Genomic DNA, 21,567 nt, shown 5'->3' on the forward strand with positions numbered 1-21,567 from the left:
TTCCTAGCGTGTGAGATGAGTGCAAGTGTGCGGTAGTTTGAGCATTCTTTGGCATTGCCTTTCTTTGGGAATACACAGAAGAACTGTACAAAAAAGATCTTCACAACCAAGATAATCATGATGGTATGATCATTCACCTAGAGCCAGACATCCTGGAATGTGAAGTCAAGTGGGCCTTAGAAAGCGTCACTACGAACAAAGCTAGTGGAGGTGATGGAATTCCAGTTGAGCTATTTCAAATCCTGAAAGATGATGCTGTGAAAGTGCTGCACTCAATATGCCAGCAAATTTGGAAAACTCAGCAGTGGCCACAGGACTGGAAAAGGTCAGTTTTCATTCCAATCCCAAAGAAAGGCAATGCCAAAGAATGCTCAAAGAGCAGGTTAGTTAAACAATATATTCTTCCTGGATTCTACAAAACTTAGACAAAGTCTCAAACTTGACTCTCCTCATCTATAAGGATGATAATATTACTTCCCTTCTTAAGTTTTTTTTTTAATTTGAGACTCTAATGAAATAATATATGTAAAACTCAGCAAACTACTCAAAATCAGCTGTTGTTAAACTAGTTGAAATTTTAATGTTAGATACTCCTAACTTTGTTTTTAACTAAAGGGCAAGAAAGCAAAATACTTCTTTATGAGTATTTATCTTTATGAACCTCTTATTATGGGTAAGTCCATGTAATTACACCAAATAAGTTCCTATTATAAAGAGTAAAATCTCACTCTTTCAAATTTTAAAATATGTACACCAACAGTAAATAAATTTCAGCTTAGTGAAATGAAAGAATGGGTAACAAATAAATAGACAAACAAGATTTTTATGGGAAGTTAATTTACTAATGATATTTCATCAGCAGCAATCAAACAAGTGAATATTAGAATATGCTGATTATTCTAGGATAATTTCTAGATTGCAACATGATCAGTTTAGCTTCAGTTACTATATTACTTGAAAATAAAGATTTCCTAAAATAAGTAATTCAGGTTATCACTGTTTCAGATAGAACTTCAAGTGAGCTGAAACAAGAGTAAATTTATGTGGTTCACGTTAGTATAGGATGAAATAATCTTGGGGGAAAAATGGTGTTTGAATAACCTTTCTCATATAGTATCAGAGAGAAAGTGAAGTTTGCATCAAGAAAAGCAATGCCAGTTTCTTACTGTGTTAGATATTATTTCCTGGGTTCCCCCATGTCTCCAAACCTGCTCCTCACTCTTAAAATGTGATGTGATATGGCAAGGATTCTGGCTTTGGAGTCATACAGACCTGAGTTTGATTCACCTCTGTGCCACTTACTTGCTATATTTGAGCAAGATATTTACCTCATTTAAGACTTCATTTCTCTTCTGTTATATGATGAGAAATAGATTCTTGTGATATCTAAACGTAAAGCAGTGTATGTGAAAAGACTAGACCAGCACCAGGTACATAGTAATCGCTTGCCAAAGATTACTTTTTTATCCTTCCCATCCCTTTGGATTAAATCCCTGTTATTTTAATAAGTATTCCTTTTAAAACTTAAGTGTTACCACATTAATCCATAAATACCTTAATTATCCACTTATTCGACAAAGATTTATCAAGTGTCTACTATCGTATAGCAGTTATTAGATTAGCTAGTTGCAGTTAGGATTCCTGGAAAAATAGGAGACAGAAAGGAAATCTTTTGAGGACAGTTTTCCAGCAGGCTGCAGTCCATAAGATTGCAAAGAGTCCAACACAACTGCACACCCACACAAGCAACTCAAATTGTCTTGCAAAGCCCAGGAGCTCGGGGTATGTGGTAGGGAGAAGTGTGTGGGCATCAAAACTAGCAAGTGGGAGGGGTGGTCTGAAAAGAGCATAAAGAATCAACTAGGAAGGATAACAAGACCAGTGATGGATTGGACTGCATGATACATTTCTCAAGAGTGACAATGAAGATATTCCTTTCTATGCAGACTATATTTTATAACTATAATCAGGCCTTTCAAGATGTAGTGATATTTCAGAATGAAATTTTCCCCAAAGGGTATAATATATCATGTTGTTGTTCAGTCATGTCCAACTCTTTGAGATCCCATGGACTGTAGCCCTCCAGGCTCCTCTGTCCATGGGTCTTAGATAAGAATACTAGAGTGGGTTGCCATTCCCTTCTCTAGGCAACCTTCCTGACCCAGGGATCAAACCCACATCGCCAGCATTATTGGCAGATTCTTTACCATCTGAGCCACCAGGGAAAAAGAAATACTTTCAAAGTAAAAGATCTTACATTCACATGGGTTAATTGGGAAGTTTCATCATATGAAGGAAAAAACTTCTTTGGATTTTGGTCCCCAAATTGAATGACAAGATCTAAAATCACTAAGCTTGAGGTCATTCTGATGAGGGGTAATCTAGTTCAGTGTTTTTCAAACTGAGGATTCATGGAGGTGCCTGAGAGTCCGAGAGACCCTCAAGGATTGACAGCAAGACAGGATGATAAGACTCAGAACCATCCACCTCCACCATACAAAGAGTAACCCAATTTTATCTGCTTTTGCTTTACTAATTACAGTTTCAAGTACATTTTAATAAGAATTAACTTCATTAATTTTTTCATTTCCAGGAGAGGGTACAGTAACTCCCTTCTCAAGTAGATTCATTCATTCTATCAGCATTTACTGGGAACCCTGCTTTCTGTTGTAGTTGTTTAGTCGATAACTTGTGTGTAACTCTGTGACCCCATGAACTATAGCCCACACAGCTCCTCTGTCCATGGGATTTCCCAGGCAAGAATACTGGAGTGGGTTGCCATTTCTGAGTTTATAGGAAAGAGTGAGAAAAGACCCCTAGAGTGTTATCTGATGGCAGCTTTAATATTACTATGTATAGGAGGACATGTGAGCATGAAGGGGAAGTTTTTGATTACCAGAGGGAGTTTTCCGGGTAGAAGGGTCAGGCTAGTTAGAAGGGAAGCCCATTAGAGGCATAGAGGTACAAGGTGTTGGTTCCCAGCCCTATCAGAACCAACATAACAGATATTTTAATGACCCTTTCTACTATTGTTAAATAAAAGTCATAGATAATATAGCCTTCTTACACACACATAATTTCCTAAATATATAATACCCATTTTTAATATAAAGGAAAAACAAAAGAAATGTTCATTACAAAATACCTAGTTGATTATGTAAATGCTTCAGGCATGTCTGCATAAAAAGATACAGCGAAGTTATCAGAGGCTTGTTGTTCAGTTGCCAGGCCATGTCCAACTCTTCATGACCCCATGGACTGCAGCATGCCAGGCTTCTCTGTCCCTCTCCATCTCCCAGAGTTTGCCCAAGTTCATGTCCATTGAATCCGTGACGCCTTCCACCCATCTCATTCTCTTTCCCCATCTTCACCTTCTGCCTTCAATCTTTCCCAGCATCAGTGTCTTTTCCAATGAGTCAGTTGTTTGCATCAGGTGCCCAAACTATTGGACCTTCAGCAACAGTCCTTCCAAAGAGTATTCAGGGTTGATTTCCTTTAAGATTGATTGGTTTAATCTCCTTGCTTTCCAAGGGTCTCTCGACAGTCTTCTCCAGCACCACAGTTAGAAAGCATCAGGTCTTAGGTGTTCTGCCTTCTGTATTGTCCGGCTCTCACATGTCCGTACATGACTACGAGAAAGACCATAGCCTTGACAATATGAACCTTTGTAAGCAAAGTAATGTCTTTACTTTTTAACACATGTCCAGATTTGTCATAGCTTTCCTACCAGGAAGCAGTGGTCTTCTAATTCATGTTTGTACCTAGTGATAATGAGGAAGCCCATAATTAAACAATAAATTAAATATTAAACAAGATAATGTTAGTTTTCTTTAAATTTGCATTTTAATAAAGGTTTTCATAGCTATGTATGTATATTGCATACACATATATACATGCATTTATATAGATAATAGAAAAGTTTATCTGCATATATTAATATTTATATACCTAAGAACACTGATAACTACAAATGTTGACTGATATAGCTGTGCTGTATGCCATGTATGTTGTATATAAATAACACAAGATCTATTGTCATGAAAATGAATAGTGGCAGTAACGGGGTTTGCCAGTGTCATTAATATCTTCCTAATGCTAATGCCATCCAGATATCAAGGAAAAGATTCTCTATTTCTTAATTTTTGTATTATCAAACATCATGCCATCCATAGCAAATTACCTCAATATCATTGATGCAAAGGAACAATATTACTCAGTCCAGTTCAGTCACACAGTCGTGTACGACTCTTTGCAACCCCATGGACTGCAGCATGCCAGGCTTCCCTGTCCATCACCAATTCCTGGAGATTGTTCAAACACATGTCCATCCAGTTGGTGATGCCATCCAACCATCTCATCTTCTGTTGTTCCCTTCTCCTCTTGCCTTCAGTCTTTCCCAGCATCAGGGTCTTTTCAAATGAGTCAGTTCTTCAAATCAGGTAGCCAAAGTATTGGAGTTTCAGCTTCAGCATCAGTCCTTCCAATGAATATTCAGGACTGATTTCCTTTAGGATGGACTGGTTGGATCTCCTTGAAGTCCAAGGGACTCTCAAGAGTCTTCTCCAACACCACAGTTCAAAAGCATCAATTCTTTGGCGCTCAGCTTTCTTTATAGTCCAACTCACACCCATACATGACAACTGGAAAAAGCAACGCTTTGACTAGATGGACCTTTGTTGGAAGTAATGTCTCTGATTTTTAATATGCTGTCTAGGTTGGCCATAGCTTTTCTTCCAAGAAGCAAGTGGCTTTTAATTTCATGGCTGTAGTCACCATCTGCAGTGATTTTGGAGCCCAAGAAAATAAAGTCTCTCACTGTTTCCATTGCTTTCTATGTATTTGCCATGAAGTGATGGGACCAGATGCATGGTCTTAGTTTTTTGAATGCTGAGTTTTAAGCTAGCTTTTTCACTGTCCTCCTTCACTTTCATCAAGAGGCTCTTTAGTTTCTCTTTGCTTTCTGCCATAAAGGTTGTGTCATTTGCATATCTGAGGTTATTGATATTTCTCCCTGCTATCTTAATTTCAACTAGTGCTTCATCCAGCCCAGCATTTCACATGATGTACTCTGTATATAAGTTAAATAAGCAGGGTGACGATATACAGCCTTGATGTACTCCTTTCCCAATTTGGAACCAGTCCATTGTTCCATGCCTAGTTCTAACTCTTCCTTCTTGACCTGAATACAGATTTCTCAGGTAGCAGGTAAGGTGGTATGGTATTCCCATCTCTTGAAGAATTTTTCAGTTTGTTGTGATCCACACAGTCAATAAAGCCAAAGTATATGTTTTTCTTGAACTCTTTTGAATTTTTGTTGATCCAACAGATGTTGGCAATTTGATCTCTTGTTCTCTGCCTTTTCTAAATCCAGCTTGAATATCTGGACATTCTCAGTTCACGTAATGTTGACACCTTCCTTGGAGAGCTTTGAGCATTACTTTGCTACCGTGTGAGATGAGTGCAATTGTGTGTTAGTTTCCACATTTTTTTGGCATTGCCTTTCTTTGGAATTGGGATAAAAACCGACCTTTTCCAGTCCTGTGGCCACTGCTGAGTTTTCCAAATTTGCTGGTATATTGAATGCAGCACTTTCATAGCATCATCTTTTAGGATTTGAAATAGTTCAACTGAAGTTCCATCACCTCCACTATCTTTGTTCGTAGTGATGCTTCCTAAGGCCCACTTGACTTCACATTCCAGGATGTCTGGCTCTAGAGGAGTGAGTACACCATCCTGGTTATCTGGGTCGTGAAGATCTTTTTTGTACAGTTCTTCTGTGTATTCCTGCCACCTCTTCTTAATATCTTCTGCTTCTATTAGGTCCATACAGTTTCTGTCCTTTATTGTACTTATCTTTGCATGAAATGTTGCCTTGGTATCTCTAATTTTCTTGAAGAGATCTCTAGTCTTTCCCATTTTATTGTTTCCCTCTGTTTCTCTGCAATGATCACTTAGGAAGGTTTTCTTATCTCTCTTTGCTGTTCTTTGGAACTCTGCATTCAGATGAGTATATCTTTCCTTTTCTCCTTTGCCTTTAGCTTCTCTTCTTTTTCAGCTGTTTGTAAGGCCTCCTCAGACAACCATTTTGCCTTTTTGCATTTCTTTTTTGAGGGGATGGTCTTGATTACTGCCTCCTGTACAATGTCACAAACCTCTGCCCATAGTTCTTCAGGCACTCTATTAGATTTAATCCCTTGAATCTATTTGTCACTTCCACTGTATAATCATAAGGGATTTTATTTATGTCATACCCAAATGGTCCAGTGGTTTCCCTACTTTCTTCAATTTAAGTCTGAATTTTGCAATAAGCAGTTTATGATCTGAGCCACAGTCAACTCCCACTCTTGTTTTTGCTGACTCTATAGAGCATCTCCATTTTTGGCTGCAAAGAATATAATCAATCTGATTTCGGTATTGACCATCTGGTGATGTCCATATGTAGTCTTCTCTTGTGTTGTTGGAAGAGGGTGTTTGCTGTGACCATTATGTTCTCTTGATAAAACTCTGTTAGCCTTTGACCTGCTTTGTTTTGTACTCCAAGGCCAAATTTCCCTGCTATTCCAGGTATCTCTTGACTTCCTACTTTTGCATTCCAGTCCTCTGTGATGAAAAGGACATCTTTTTTGGGTGTTAGTTCTAGAAGGTCTTGTAGGTCTTCATAGAACCATTCAACTTCAGCTTCTTCAGCATTCCTTCTTGGGGCATAGACTTGGATTACTGTGATATGAAAGGTTTGCCTTGGAAAGGAACAGAGATCATTCTGTCGTTTTTGAGATTGCACCCAGGTACTGCATTCTGGACTCTTTTGTTGACTGTGATGGCTACTCCATTTCTTCTAAGGGATTCTTTCCCACAGTAGTAGATATAATGGTCATCTGAATTAAATTCACCCATTCAAATCCATTTTTGATCACTGATTCCTAAAATGTCGGTGTTCACTCTTGTCATCTCCTATTTGACCACTTCCAATTTACCTTGATTCATGGACCTAACATTCCATGTTTCTATGCAATATTATTTTTATAGCATTGGACTTTATTTCCATCACCAGTCACATCCTCAACTGAGCATTGTTTTCACTCTGTCTCTGTCTCTTCAATTTTCTGGAGTTATTTCAACAACAATATTATTGGTTGTCTCCAAAAAGTCAACTTTTCATTATCTGCTTCAAATGTTTCCATAGTTTGCTTCTCTTTGTTAAACGTTACTTTAGAGATATTAATAGTTAGACTCTAGAGCTCTCTGTTTAGTTACATGCTTCATTAAACTCTTACTCCCCTGAAAATTTGTAGTAGTATTTTGATTAATTAATTGACCTTTCACACTTCACTGTTATTTTTCATGAATTCTGAATGTAGGCAAGGCCTTTTGACAGGAAGTTTTAGCAGAGAGGAGGAGTTTCTGCTCACATTGATATGTTTGCTTCATTAGTGTGATAGATAAATCGTGGAATGGTTACAAGGGAATGCAAAGCAGGCCTCTGTTATAGAAACTTTGATCATTTTGTCAGTATTCCTTCTGAAGCTGATCTCTACAGTAGTTGTCATTAGTTTGTTTGAAATAAATTTCTAAAACATTAGACATACTCGTGTTCAAATTGAAATAACAATGAACATTTTGCAGCCCTGCATGTTTATATGTGTCTACACATAAAGTAACTATGTCTCTCATTAGGTAGTTTTTAGGAATTATAGCAGAAGTTTCAACTAATTGTATTTGAGGTTACAGGTCATGTTTCTAAAAGTCTGTGGCATGACAATTAAGAGACAAAGAATCTACAATGGAATAATTCTTGAACTAAGGAATAATAAGAGTATTCCATCAGTAAATGTTGCATTAAGTTCTTCACTTACCCATTACTTATATGTGATCCACTGACTAAAATTTGCTAAAGACAAAATAAGTTTTGGTTAAATGTTTCCAGAACAAGCCAAATTCCAAATATAAAAAGATAACATATTATTCATAATTGTTTATTTACTGCAGCATTTGCCTACTACTATTTAGAATCATTTGATGATCAGTTTTCTGTGTTACTATAACTAAAGAGAAAGTAAGATCAAAATGCAGCAAAATAGAATGTTAATTTTAAAACAAAATAAAAATAAACATATCTCGAGAGTAAAGGATGTTAAATATTGGAGATTGTAAAATCTTCTTTTTAAAAGCCTGTTTGTTGAGAAATTTATGAGGTTTGGTACAAATAAGGAAAGGCTAAGCTAGGTGCCCCCTCGCTATGGTTTTTTACACACTCAAAATACAGCTCTTTGATTGTATTAGTGAGTGTGTTTTAGAGATATTAAAATAATATGACTCAAGCTGAACAAAAAAATAAAAATTAGTTTCAGTATTATTGTGTTTTATTGGGCAATTTATTGAATGATGTTTGCAAGTACTAGAACTTAATGGGAATAGAAATGAAATCTAAAAAAAAACGTGAGTGTGGAATTATGAAATTTACTACTCATTAAGTGTTCCCTTTTCCACCTTGTGTGTGTTGGTCACTTTGTCATGTCCAACTCTTGGGATCCCATGGACTGTAGCCCACCAGGCTTCTCTGTCCATGGAATTCTCCAGGCAAGAGTCCTGGAGTGAGTTGCCAGTTCCTTCTCAGGGGATTTTCCCAACCCAGGTATCGTACACAGGTCTCCTGCATTGCAGGCAGATTCTTTACCATCTGAGCCACCCAGGAACCCCCTTTTCCCATTTGAACCCAAATATTATGCTTCCCAGATTATGTAGGTAAAGGATCCGCCTATAATGCATGAGACACAGATTCAGCCCCTGGGTCAGGAAGATCCCCTGGAGGAGGAAATGGCAACCCAGTCCAGTGTTCTTGCCTGTAGAATCCCATGGACAAAGGAGCCTGGTGGGCTACAGTCCAGAGGTTGTAAAGAATTGGACACAACTGAGCGACTAAAAATATACATCACTTGATAAACAGGACAGAATGATGGATTAAGTAGCAAGTTTCAGTGACAATCATGTAACAACCATCAGCCAGAACCAAAGATCGCATATTTACATTTCCTCATTCATAAAAGAATGATTCTATCTACTTACAATAGGCAAGGATTATAGAGATTAAACCCTGAAATAAAGTATTTTAAAAGTAAGATTTTTTAAAATGCTTACTAAAGAGAATTATTTTTCAAAATTGTTTTGAAAAATGCTCAAACATGAGATTTCCTCCTATTGATGATGCTTTCTCAGTTTAACTGTAGCCAGACTTATTCATAAGCAGAGTTGTTAAATACTTCACCTATTTTAATTTTAAAATAACATTGTTTTTCTTCAAAAATAATTCTATTTACATTAAGAGAGAATGCCTGAACTACTGTAAAATATCTAGTAGAAAAAAATCTCATAGTTTTTTTTTAGTCTGGGCCTGTTATCTAACATATTGACAAAATTGCAGTTGTTTAAAGTATATATTCTTAATATAAAATTCAGTTAACAAAGTTGTACTTAATAAGGGAAAGTAGCTTTTATCTCAATATATATAAAATTAAAAAAAAAGTATCTGGGGCTTTAATAAACTATGGATGTGGGTACATTTTTTAAAAAACTGAAATTGGATGATATTCATCAGCTACTCAGAAATTTGAAAAATTAAATTTCCAGGGGGAGAATCATTTTACATTTTTTAAAAATTGTGGCAAAATGAAAGTCTTAAGATCGTCTTTCTTTACCGTGGTATTCAGACAAAAATAGTTTGAGATGTTGTTCAATCAGGGTAAAGGAGTTGAATTCTGAACTGGCATAGGTACTGTTGAGGTGGAAAATTGACTTGTTAAAGTTTATTATATCTCTTTTGTTATATATTAATAGACAGTACTGGAAAACAGTGGACCTTGCTTTGACCTACTGCAAAACAGTTCACCTCTTTCTAGATCTTATTTCTTGTCTTTCTGTCTTTATATTACATCATAATGATTACTCTTACCTCTAGTGAACTTTTATATGCTTTTCACTCTCTACCAAAAGTAATAATAAACAAAGAATAGTTTTCTAAAACCAGTGAAAAATTCAAGATATACCACCTAAGAGAAACTTCTTTACCTCTACTATTTTAAAAGTTCTTGTCATTAGTTTCAAGATAGTTTTATTTCTATTTTCAAAAATTGAAAAAACACCCACTAAGGTAGATTTTCATAGTGTGTCTCGGTATTACATGAACTTAGATATACTGTGAGATAACTAGGCATTCTGAAAATATTCTAATCAGCCAAAAAGTACCAATTATAAGGTAGTTGTTGGTCCCATTTTTGACTTGCCGATAATACAAAGATAGTTCATTGAACTAAACAATGGAAACTAATAGCCTGACAAATCAGAAAGAAGAGATTGATTTTTTTTTTTTTTTTGGCCCATTTTTTCTGAGATTGTGGTGCAGTCACTTCTCTTTATTGTATTATCTGGGGAAAAACACCTTAAATCTTTAAAGAGATATTTAAAGAAAGAAAACAGAGTTATTGCTAGCCTAAATGTCATCTACAAGCTGTGCTGTACACAGCTGTAACTAAGGAAGAATGCCCAGGCATATTAGCAAGCATCTTGATAACTATAGAAAAGGCATTTGTCACTTGGTACAAGTTATAGAATCAAAAGAGAGTGGCTTTGACTGCTGAAGTCAGTACTCACTCATCCTCAAGACGCACCTGAAGGTTCTGTCTACCCCCAACACTTTCACTCTCCGCTCCCTCTTCCTCTCTGTCCTCCTCTCCTCCTGCAGTTCCTTTGTGCCAGCTCCTTTGGAACTTTATCATGTACCTTACTTTTTCAGCTTTTGTGGTACAGAAAATATGTCACTTGTGTGTTATTCTATTTGTTTACCTTCTCAGGAAACTTACTGTCATCTAGATTTCACCTCATTTTGACATAATTGTAGAAGAAACACCAGAGGTTTCTTTTGAGAGGAGGGCAAAAAGGAAGCGGCATATACAGCAGATTTGATTCCTTTCCTTTTCATAGCATCATTTTGCTCCACCATCTTTGTAGCCAAAAGAGTTGCTAGTACTTTTTATCACAATATGTTATTAAAACAGCTCATTTATTCTGAAGCATTTCGCTTCATTAACAAAATACCTATACAAATTTCATTATATTTCATTTATCTTGAGTTTCAGAAATTGCTCCCACAAAAAGGCAGTTTTGAACAATAGCCCTCAAATATTTCTTATTTCTCCACATAAGTAAATAGGAATCAAAACTGGAGGAAAAATAAATGTGCAAACTTAAGCTCTGAAGTGTAGAAATGGAGTTACACTGAAACAGGTTGATTTCTGTTAAAGAGTCTGAGCAGCCAGTGCAACTGGCTGATAGTCTTGTCTTTTAAAAATCCCTGCAGTTTCCCAGGGGAGCTGAAAGACCAGTGTTCAAAAGCTTCCACTCAAAATTCCCAATATCAGAGTAACAAGTTTGGGAAATATGTACCTCTAAAACTCATTTTACAATATAAAGTTACTGCTTAGTGATGGAAACAAAAGCAAATGAGATATCAAAATAAAAACACAGTTACAATGTACTGGATATTACCTACAATGCTAGAAGGAGGCATTATTATGCCCATTTACAAAAGAAGAAATTGACGCTTAAAGATTAAATAAGTAAATTGTCTGTGATGACACTGTTACAGAAGCAGAATTTCAAACCTAAGTTTGTTCCAAAGTTCTAACTCATAACTGCTACACTGAAACTTTGATAATATAAATAGTAGCAAGTTGTCTTTTCTCCCAGGAACCCACCTTATACTAATTTATTCTCCATTCATTCATTGAAGAGACATAATTTTAAAATTGTGATGAAAAAACACTGTTTCCCTTCGGATCAGATCAGATCAGTCGCTCAGGCGTGTCCGATTCTTTGCGACCCCATGAATCGCAGCACGCCAGGCCTCCCTGTCCACCACCAACTCCCGGAGTTCACTCAGACTCACGTCCATCAAGTCAGTGATGCCATCCAGCCATCTCATCCTCTGTCGTCCCCTTCTCCTCCTGCCCCCAATCCCTCCCAGAATCAGAGTCTTTTCCAATGAGTCAACTCTTCGCATGAGGTGGCCAAAGTACTGGAGTTTCAGCTTTAGCATCATTCCTTCCAAAGAAATCCCAGGGCTGATCTCCTTCAGAATGGACTGATTGGATCTCCTTGCAGTCCAAGGGACTCTCAAGAGTCTTCTCCAACACCACAGTTCAAAAGCATCAATTCTTCAGCACTCAGCCTTCTTCACAGTCCAACTCTCACATCCATACATGACCACAGGAAAAACCATAGCCTTGACTAGACAAACGTTTGTTGGCAAAGTAATGTCTCTGCTTTTGAATATGCTATCTAGGTTGGTCATAACTTTCCTTCCAAGGAGTAAGCGTCTTTTAATTTCATGGCTATTTCCCTTACTACACCCTAAAAAATAATAGCTCAGTTTTGGGAACAGAGAAGACTCACCTCTCCTCCCATTCCTAAGTGAGCAATGACCAGAATCCAAATTGTAATAAGACGACCATCACAACTACACAAACTCCTTTTTAGAAGATTCGAATACTAACTGAAAAGAATTCAGGGGAGACAGAAATCTTTCCTTCCCTTGTGACCACTCTGGCATAAGGAAAAAAAAAAAATTGTAACCCTGATTTTAGAATGGTAATGAAAGTATTTTCTTGATATTTAGAGCTCTTTTCTCACCAAATCAATATGAAGATATAGGGTGATAGTTCTGCCACATGCTATTTCTTTAATTAAAATATGTGTTCTTAACAAAGATGGATGTACTTTGAGAAATAAACACCAACAATGAACACATAAAATGACTCAATAATTGATTGGTAAATACCATGTAACATGGAATAATTATATACCCTGTGAATTATATACTACTTATAGTTGACATTATTTAGGAAACCTAACAAATGAACTTGCAATTTGTTTACAAATTTCAAATCCAAATTTGTTTACAGATTTCAAATCCAAACAACCAGTTAAATATCCTGTTATTATTTAGAAGTGTCCTATCTTTAGATACCTGGTCAATAATAGTCATGCAATTAGTTACACATATCACATCCCAAAGCAAAATACATACTATCATTGGGATATCAAGAAACAATTTATCGATTCAACACATTTAAAAAGGAAAAACTGAATCTGAATATAGTACTTAATGCATGCATGCAATCATCCAGTAAGTTTCCCAGTTATCTGCTTGACTGGCTCCTCATTGAAACACGTCTAAACTCTAATGTCAGCTTGTCAGCAAGATTCTCTTTGGCCTTCCTTTCTAAAACAGTTCTTATCCCAACCCAAGCTCCTGAATACCCTCTATCATATCGCTCTGTTTTTATTATCATTGCACACTTTTCACTCTCTGAAATGATCTTATTATTTGTTTTAAAAATATTTATTTCCCCCCAATAGACAGTGGGCCTTGTTTCTCTTTATAAAAAGTGACACTTTGTCTAATAAATAAATATCTTTTTCTACTATAAAAATGACCACGTCCATTTGCTCTACACTATAATCCCACTTGCTAGGCCCACCAGTAACACACTGGGTTGTTTGTCAGTGAATGAGTGATTTACTGAGTACCAATTATGTTCCAGGCAAATGGTTAAAGTGCAAAACAAAGCATGGTCCCTGTTCCAAAAGTATTACATGCCAAGATACTGAATTAATGTACCATACACTTTCAAAGTACTTTCCAAACAAATGTTAAAAAAAATAAAAAAACTAACCTTGATGTTTAATTCAAATATGCAGTTATCTTCAGTGCTGCCATATTTTTGTAACCTATTTCTACTTACTTTGCTACACAGGAACACACACTGAATTGTTTACCAACTGTTTCTGATCATGCACATTTATTTCCACAGACAACAACATTAATTGGTCTTTTGAAGACAGCTCGACTCCTGCGTCTTGTGAGAGTGGCCCGAAAACTTGATCGATACTCAGAATATGGGGCTGCAGTTCTAATGCTCTTAATGTGCATATTCGCCCTGATTGCTCACTGGCTGGCTTGCATTTGGTATGCCATTGGGAATGTAGAAAGGCCCTACCTGACTGACAAAATCGGCTGGTTGGATTCCTTAGGACAACAAATTGGGAAGCGTTACAATGACAGTGACTCAAGTTCTGGACCATCCATTAAAGATAAATACGTCACAGCACTTTATTTTACCTTCAGCAGTTTAACAAGTGTGGGATTTGGGAATGTGTCTCCTAACACCAATTCGGAGAAAATCTTTTCGATTTGTGTTATGTTGATTGGCTGTAAGTAGATTTCTCTTTTGTTATCTATTAGGATAAAATAATAGTACAAAATCAATGTCTCAAAAACATTTAAAAGAAAGCAAAGAAAAAATTTTAGAAAGTTGTAGAGATGATGGGATTAAATATATGTGTATTTTATCATATCTGATTCTCTCTGTGAGGGGAGACACCAAAGATGTTGCATGACTTCAGGAAACCATGAGCATAAAACTAGAGTGACATGATCTTGGGATTCAGGAATTGAGACTTGAAGTTCACTTTTACTGATGCAAAAATGTGTCTGTAATTTATTACTAATGGTTATGTTCTGTAATATTTCAAGCTGAGACCAGATTAGAATAGGAAAGACTCTTTTACATTACATAACTAGATATACAGACATTGGTAGATTGATATAGATATGTAAATATCACCCTACTAATTATAATGTAAGCCAATCTTTCATAGGTACATACATGCACATATATACATATATATATATATATATATATATATGTATTTTTCCTTGTCATTTGACTAAAAATTCCTTTGTGACATTATGCCAAGGACCTAAGTGATTGCCTTTTACCCTACAATGGGTAATGCTATGAGCATCATTTATAAGTTATATATATAAGAAACAAAAACTGTGTAAAACTAAAGATATTTTAATATTAATTTTAAAAAAATCACACTTTGGAACCACTAAAAACAACCTTGTTTATACCAGGCAGCAACTGACAAAAGCATGATGGATTTTTAAAATCTGAAAAAGAGCATCATCCTTAGATTGCATACAAATTTGAAAATAGATCCAGAGAGTTAATTTTTGAATGTTAATATATTGAGTAATAAAATGTTCTTGGTAAGCTTTATTTATGAAACGTAAATAGATTCATATATTATTTATTGATTCAAATAGTTTAGTGTTCACTGTGTTTAAAATTTACTTTTCATATGTATGCCTTGTGCTTTTATTTTAGTAAGATTGTATAGGCAAATAATACATTTAAATAATGCTTAAAATATTCTGAAAATTCAGGCTAAGTCTTGTTACAAACCAAAAAACAGAATTACACTCAAAAGGAAATGAAAGTGGAGCCTGCTGGAAAAAATAGAAAATTCATTCGAGAGAGACTGAATCTTACAAAACAAACACAGCCCCAACCATTCTGTGATTGCAACTGCTAGTAAATACTTTATAGTGGCTATCAGTTTTAGTGGCATTAGTAACAAAGAAAAGAAAAAAAGTATGTTTTTAATTATAGAAATATATATAGGCACTTTTCAAAAGAAAACAGTACTTGACTCTTGAAACAGAATTTGCAAGGAAGAATTTTTTAAGAGCTGTGCCATGCTAAGTTGCTTCAGTCCATGTCCGGCTCTGTGTGACACTATGAACTGTAGCCCGCCAGGCTCCTCCGTCCATGGGATTCTCCAGGCAAGAATGCTGGAGTGGATTGCTATTCCCTTCTCCAGGGGATCTTCCCCACCCAGAGATGGAGCTGTCTTATATGTCTAGCCTGCACTGGCCTGCGGGTTCCATGCCACTAGCCCCACCTGGGAAGCCCTTTTTAAGAGCACTGAAGTTTATCCTGTTCACCCCATAGGAATCCTTACCTCTTGTGAGGATTAAGTGAAATGCATGGTACTATTTATCGTATAAATTATTTTATTTTTTTTGTCTTACAATTATTTTAATTTTTATTTTAATGAGTTCTTTGATTTTGCTTGTCTTGTTTGCTCATGACTTTTGTAAATTCTTTAATTAGTTAATATGATACTCCAATAATTTTTTTTCTTTTCTTTTCTGTTTTAACTTTACAATATTGTATTGGTTTTGCCATAACGTGTAAATTATTTTAAATTAGAGAACTCAGTTCTTTACTTGCTCTGTGGTGGTGGTGGTTTAGTCGCTTGTGACAACGTGGACTGTAGCCAACCAGGCTCATCTGTCCCAACATCTAATCCTTAAATCAGGGAATTACTGCCAGTTTTTCTTCTTCCTTTCTTTGTGTCTTTTTCCTTCCTTTTTTCTTTCTTTTCTTCCTCCCTTGCTCTCTACTTCCCTTCCTTCCTTCCTGTATTTTTGCCTTTTTGAATGTGACATTATGCTATTTCTATTGATTGTTTAGGAAGAATATTTGTTTCCTGCAGAGGAATTCTATCTTTTAATAAAAAACACTCTAGTTAATTGGGTTGACTAAGATATATCCATATCCCACATAATATCTTTTATTTGAATAACAGACTTGCTTCTACAAAACTTAATCAAAATGGGATTATGTAAAGCTTAGCATCACACAGGAAAAAAAATTTATACATATTCCTAGAGAATTGGATCATGAGCTATTATGCCATAAAAGGTAAAATAAGATTGGAAACTTAGCAATAATAAGCATGCCTTGAAATTTTCATAGCCATTTAATGTATTTGTGTATACCTACACATGATATTTTCATTTAGACCCAAATGTATTTAGAAATGATTTAATTTTCTGTATTTAGTTCCATTTTTATACTAAGTACATACCCCTCAATTGTATGAGTAGTTTGATTTAAACCTAAAAATAAAATATAATATCCAAAATATAAATGTAAAGTATTGTATATATACTACTGCAAGTTAAAGTTGTTACAGTCAGTTATCAAGTTGAACTCTTTTTCCCAAAGCTTCTTTAAAACTAATATTCATTCTAAAATAAAAATTTTAAGCCAAAGTAATCTGCAATCCCTTTTGCAGCAATACAATTCAAGGAAACTAAAAATTAAACATTAAAGGCTATCATCTAATTAAATTCAAATAACTCAGATACCTATAGATACATTTTTAAAAACTATTTGCAAAGATAGTCACCAACTTTGCTTCTGAATATGTACAGAGAACAGTAACCATAGAATTCTTTTTAAAAATATACACACTTCAAGATGAAAAATAAAAGCATATATATGGAATTTAGAAAGATGATAACAATAACCCTGTGTACGAGACAGCAAAAGAGACACTGATGTATGGAACAGTCTTATGGACTCTGTGGGAGAGGGAGAGGGTGGGAAGATTTGGGAGAATAGCATTGAAACATGTAAAATATCATGTATGAAACGAGATGCCAGTCCAGGTTCAATGCACGATACTGGATGCTTGGGGCTAGTGCACTGGGATGACCCAGAGGGATGGTATGGGAAGGGAGGAGGGAGGAGGGTTCAGGATGGGGAGCACATGTATCCCTGTGATGGATTCATTTTGATATTTGGCAAAACTAATACAATTATGTAAAGTTTAAAAATAAAATAAAATTTAAAAAATTTAAAAAATAAATAAATAAATAAACTCTCCCAGAGGAGGAAATAGAGATAAAAGTTAAAAAAGAAGTCTATCTGTGAGCTCATCAACTGTTAAAATATTTGGATAAATACCTGCCCTTTGTAAGCAATGTATGATAATAGCCAAGGCTGCCTTTTAACTAAAATCCTTTTTTTTTAGACTATATTATTTTCTAGGCAGGAATAAAAAGTAAAATACTAAAAGAAAAAAAAGTATAAGTGAGAATATAAGTTAAGATCACATATTTATATCTATTTTTCTGATATTAATATATAACATAAGTATAATCTTTATTCAAATATTATAAATATACACATTTGATTTTTAAAAACCTATAAACCAGTATATAAAGGCAAATGTATTTCATCTCTGACCTGCTTGACAAACATCTTAGGAGCATTTATTTTTTTTATAATGTGTAAAACAAAGTAACTAGATTTCTGTTTCTAACCATGATGGCGAAACTGAAACCTTACACTACTCCTATAACTTCTTTTTTTAAATATCAGAAAACTAAACAAAGTATATAAGCATTTAGATTTCATCAAAATTAGTAACTTCAGCTTTCCAAAGGATACTGTTAAGAGGAACAAGCAAATGATAGACTAGAAAAAAATACTCTCAATACTTAGATCTAGAAAAAAAGACTTTTATTTAGAATATATCAAGAATTCTTACAACTCCATAATAAGAAGACAAGTCAATTTTAAAAAAATGAGAAAAAGTTTTAAACGGACATTTCACAAAAGAAGATATGTCAGTAGCCAGTAAATACATGGAGAGATATTATTAGTTGTCACGGAAATGCAATTAATGCTCTAAGATGGTTAAAATAAGACAACACCAAATGTTCGGAAGGTTGTAGAACAGCTGGTGTTCTCAAATATTGCTGGTGAGAATGTAAAGTCACCCCAAATTTGGGAAATAGCTTGGCAAGTTCCTTAAACATAACCAGTGGTATGTGTGCTCAGTGGCTACGCCATGTCCAGCTCCTTGCAACCCAGTGACTGTATCTCCCCAGGCTTCTCTGTCCATGGGATTTCCCAGGCAAGAATACTGGAGTGGGTTGCCATTACCTTCTCCTGGGGATCTTCCCCAGCCAGGGATCAAACCCTAGTCTACTGCATTGGCAGGCAGATTCTTTACCACTAAGCCACCAGGGAGGTCCGAACATACCACACAGATCCGCAGTTCTATTTCAAATTCTTGCAAAGCGAAATGAAAATGTATACCCACACAAAGACTTGCACACAAATGTTCCTCACAGTTTTATTCATAATAGCCAAAAACTAGAAATGGTGAGATTTTATCAACAGAAGAGATAAATGAACTTGGTAGAACCATGTGATGAGAATCTACTCATGATAAAAAAAAAAAAAGAACAAGTTGCTGACACATACAAAACAGAATTTCAAAATTCATATGACTGAAAAAGGAGTCAGACATAGATGAATGTGTTCATTATGGTTCTATTTATATGAAACTCTAGGAAATGCAAACTAATCTGTAATGACGTAAAGGAGCTCAGTGATTGTCTAGAGTTAGCCTAGAAAACAGTGGCCAAGCAGCCAAGGGACACAGTGGAATCTTCTGGGATGATGAAAATGGTCTATAATCTTGATTGTGTTAACAGGGGTGTGTATGCTTGTCAACTAACTGAGCTGTGCATTTAAAACAGATTCATTTTGTTGTACCTAAATTATACATCATCAAAATTTATCTTTTTAAATTGGCATACTAGGTAGAAAAGCATTTTTATTTCTTTTATCAGTATGTTTCAGCTATTACCCAATGACCCTACATTCATTGGGATTCCCTGGTAGGCTCAGATGGTGAAGAGTCTGCCTGCAATGTGGGAGGCCCAGATTTGATCCCTGGGTTGGCAAGATCCTCTGAAGAAGGAAATGGCAACCCACTCCTGTATTCTTGCCTGGAAAATCCCATGGACGGAGGAGCCTGGCAGGTTACAGTTCATGGGAGCCCAAAGAGTCAGACATGACTGAGCAACATCACTTTCACTTTCTAAAATCATTAGTTTGGTGAGCTTCTTAGATTTTGAGTGTGGCGTGCTAAAGTTTTAAATTATACCTGTTTTATTTGTATAGTACCTCGAGGTGAAGCAAATCATTTTGGTGAAAGAATTTTCTGTTAAGGAAGGGTAAACAAAATAGTGAGTTGAGAGAAATGATTGTATGGTCTGCCAGCTTGCTTTTGATTCATATTTTATGCCAGTTGATGCGCATTAGCTAAATAATTGGAGAAGGAAATGGCACCCCACTCCAGTGTTCTTGCCTGGAGAATCCCAGGGACGGGGGAGCCTGGTGGGCTGCCGTCTATGGGGTTGCACAGAGTCAGACATGACTGAAGCGACTTAGCAGCAGCAGCAGCAGCTAAATAATGTATACAAAATAGAACCATTTTATGATTTTCTCTTGCTTATCACCTTTAGCTCCATTTGCTTCCTAAAAATATAGGGGAAAATGTACGCCTTTATTATAATTTAAAAAGTCATCAGCATAGAATTTCCTTAGAGAAATATATGCTATTCATGTATTCAACTGTGTACTTATGATCTAGATTTTGCTGTCCTATCAATGAGTAGAAATACCTGTTTATGATCAAACTAATGTTTGGTTCATTTTTATGGCAGTATGGAGATAAAAACACAGTATTTATTAAAAACAAAATAAGAATGTTTTCCCTGACTCTTCTTTGCATAATTATGTGGTTTAAGTAAAATAACTAGCATTGATTATGGGCCCTCTAATTAAATCAAGTGAAAATCTGTACCAAACCATTTCCTGAGAACATGATAGATACTTTGGACACTTATCAGCAAGCATAAATATTTCCAACACTAAAGTTAGTCAGAGTAAAATATATTTTTCACATAAATCTCTTTGAATCGTGGTAATCCATTTCAGACACGTATTGCTAGCTCCCTTCTTAACTGTTCATTTACTCAAATTATGCCCAAGTTTTGTTTTTTTTTTTTTTCCTTTTTCATGCCTGTGGAAGATACAACCTAAACAGGTTTTCTATATTAATGAGACTTACTGTCTTTCACAAACCCCAATTCAGCCTTCCTATAGATTTCCCCAATATTTTTCCCTTTACATACATAAAGCACCACCCATTTGTCTGGGACATTCTCTTACTTGGGACATCTATGATAAACAAGGACCATGCTAACCAAGAGACAGAAATAAGATGGAAAAGAAAGCAAATGACCAAGAAGATAAATCATTTTAAAACACAGACTGAATCTGGCCAAAATTTACCTTAAAAATGATCAAGCGGTTTATATAGGCAATGGTTTGTAAAATGTGTTGTGGAAAAAAAATACGTTGGGTGAATATTGTTGAACAAATACTTTGAGGAGTTGTTGATTGTTGTTTTTGCTTTTTTTTCCCTTTCCCCCCACCTGCTTGATACATTACAGTTCCATTACCTCCGCTCTAAGTGTCTGACATATGTCCAAAGCAAGATGTAGGCCATTGTCATCATGTGACTTTCTGTATAGAATATAGAATTTTTTTTAGGATTATTAGAAACTAAACAAATATAAAAAGAAAGACAAGATATTTAAAGAGCTTCTGTTAAATTATAAATATTTTGCCCAGGAAGCTTTAGAAATGGTATTCTAAATAATGAATGTTAGGTTTTTTTCTTCCCATAGGTGAAAGAACAAAGACGTCATTCTATTTTTCTCTGCAAAAATAAAGCTATTTTCTCATAGTCTAAGCCAAAGATATATTTCTCATATAGAAAGTAGAAAAATAAATTTTAATAGATTAAAAATTACACATGAAGAAGCACTCTAAGGAAACGGTGATTTCCTTGTCCAGTGGCTAAAACTCCGGGTTCCCAATGCAGGGGACCTGGGTTTGATCACTGGTCAGAGAACTAGATCCCACAGGCCACAAAGATCTCACATACCACAACGAAGCCCTGGCACAGCCAAATAAATGAGTAAATAATTCAAAAAATATTATTCCT

The 21,567-nt window shown here is 35.5% G+C and overlaps 1 protein-coding gene across 4 annotated transcripts in view; it reads left to right on the forward strand.

The window, feature by feature from the left end:
• KCNH7 (potassium voltage-gated channel subfamily H member 7) overlaps positions 1 to 21,567 on the forward strand; it is a 531,702-nt gene that overhangs the window by 458,019 nt on the left and 52,116 nt on the right. For all 4 annotated transcript variants that reach the window (XM_027559164.1, XM_027559174.1, XM_027559183.1 and 1 more), the window contains one exon: positions 13,866 to 14,265. In XM_027559164.1, the coding sequence (XP_027414965.1) occupies positions 13,866 to 14,265 (400 nt within the window). The remainder of the gene's footprint in view (positions 1 to 13,865; positions 14,266 to 21,567) is intronic.

Source organism: Bos indicus x Bos taurus, chromosome 2 (genome assembly GCF_003369695.1).
Source record: "Bos indicus x Bos taurus breed Angus x Brahman F1 hybrid chromosome 2, Bos_hybrid_MaternalHap_v2.0, whole genome shotgun sequence".
In the NCBI taxonomy this organism is placed as follows: domain Eukaryota; kingdom Metazoa; phylum Chordata; class Mammalia; order Artiodactyla; family Bovidae; genus Bos; species Bos indicus x Bos taurus.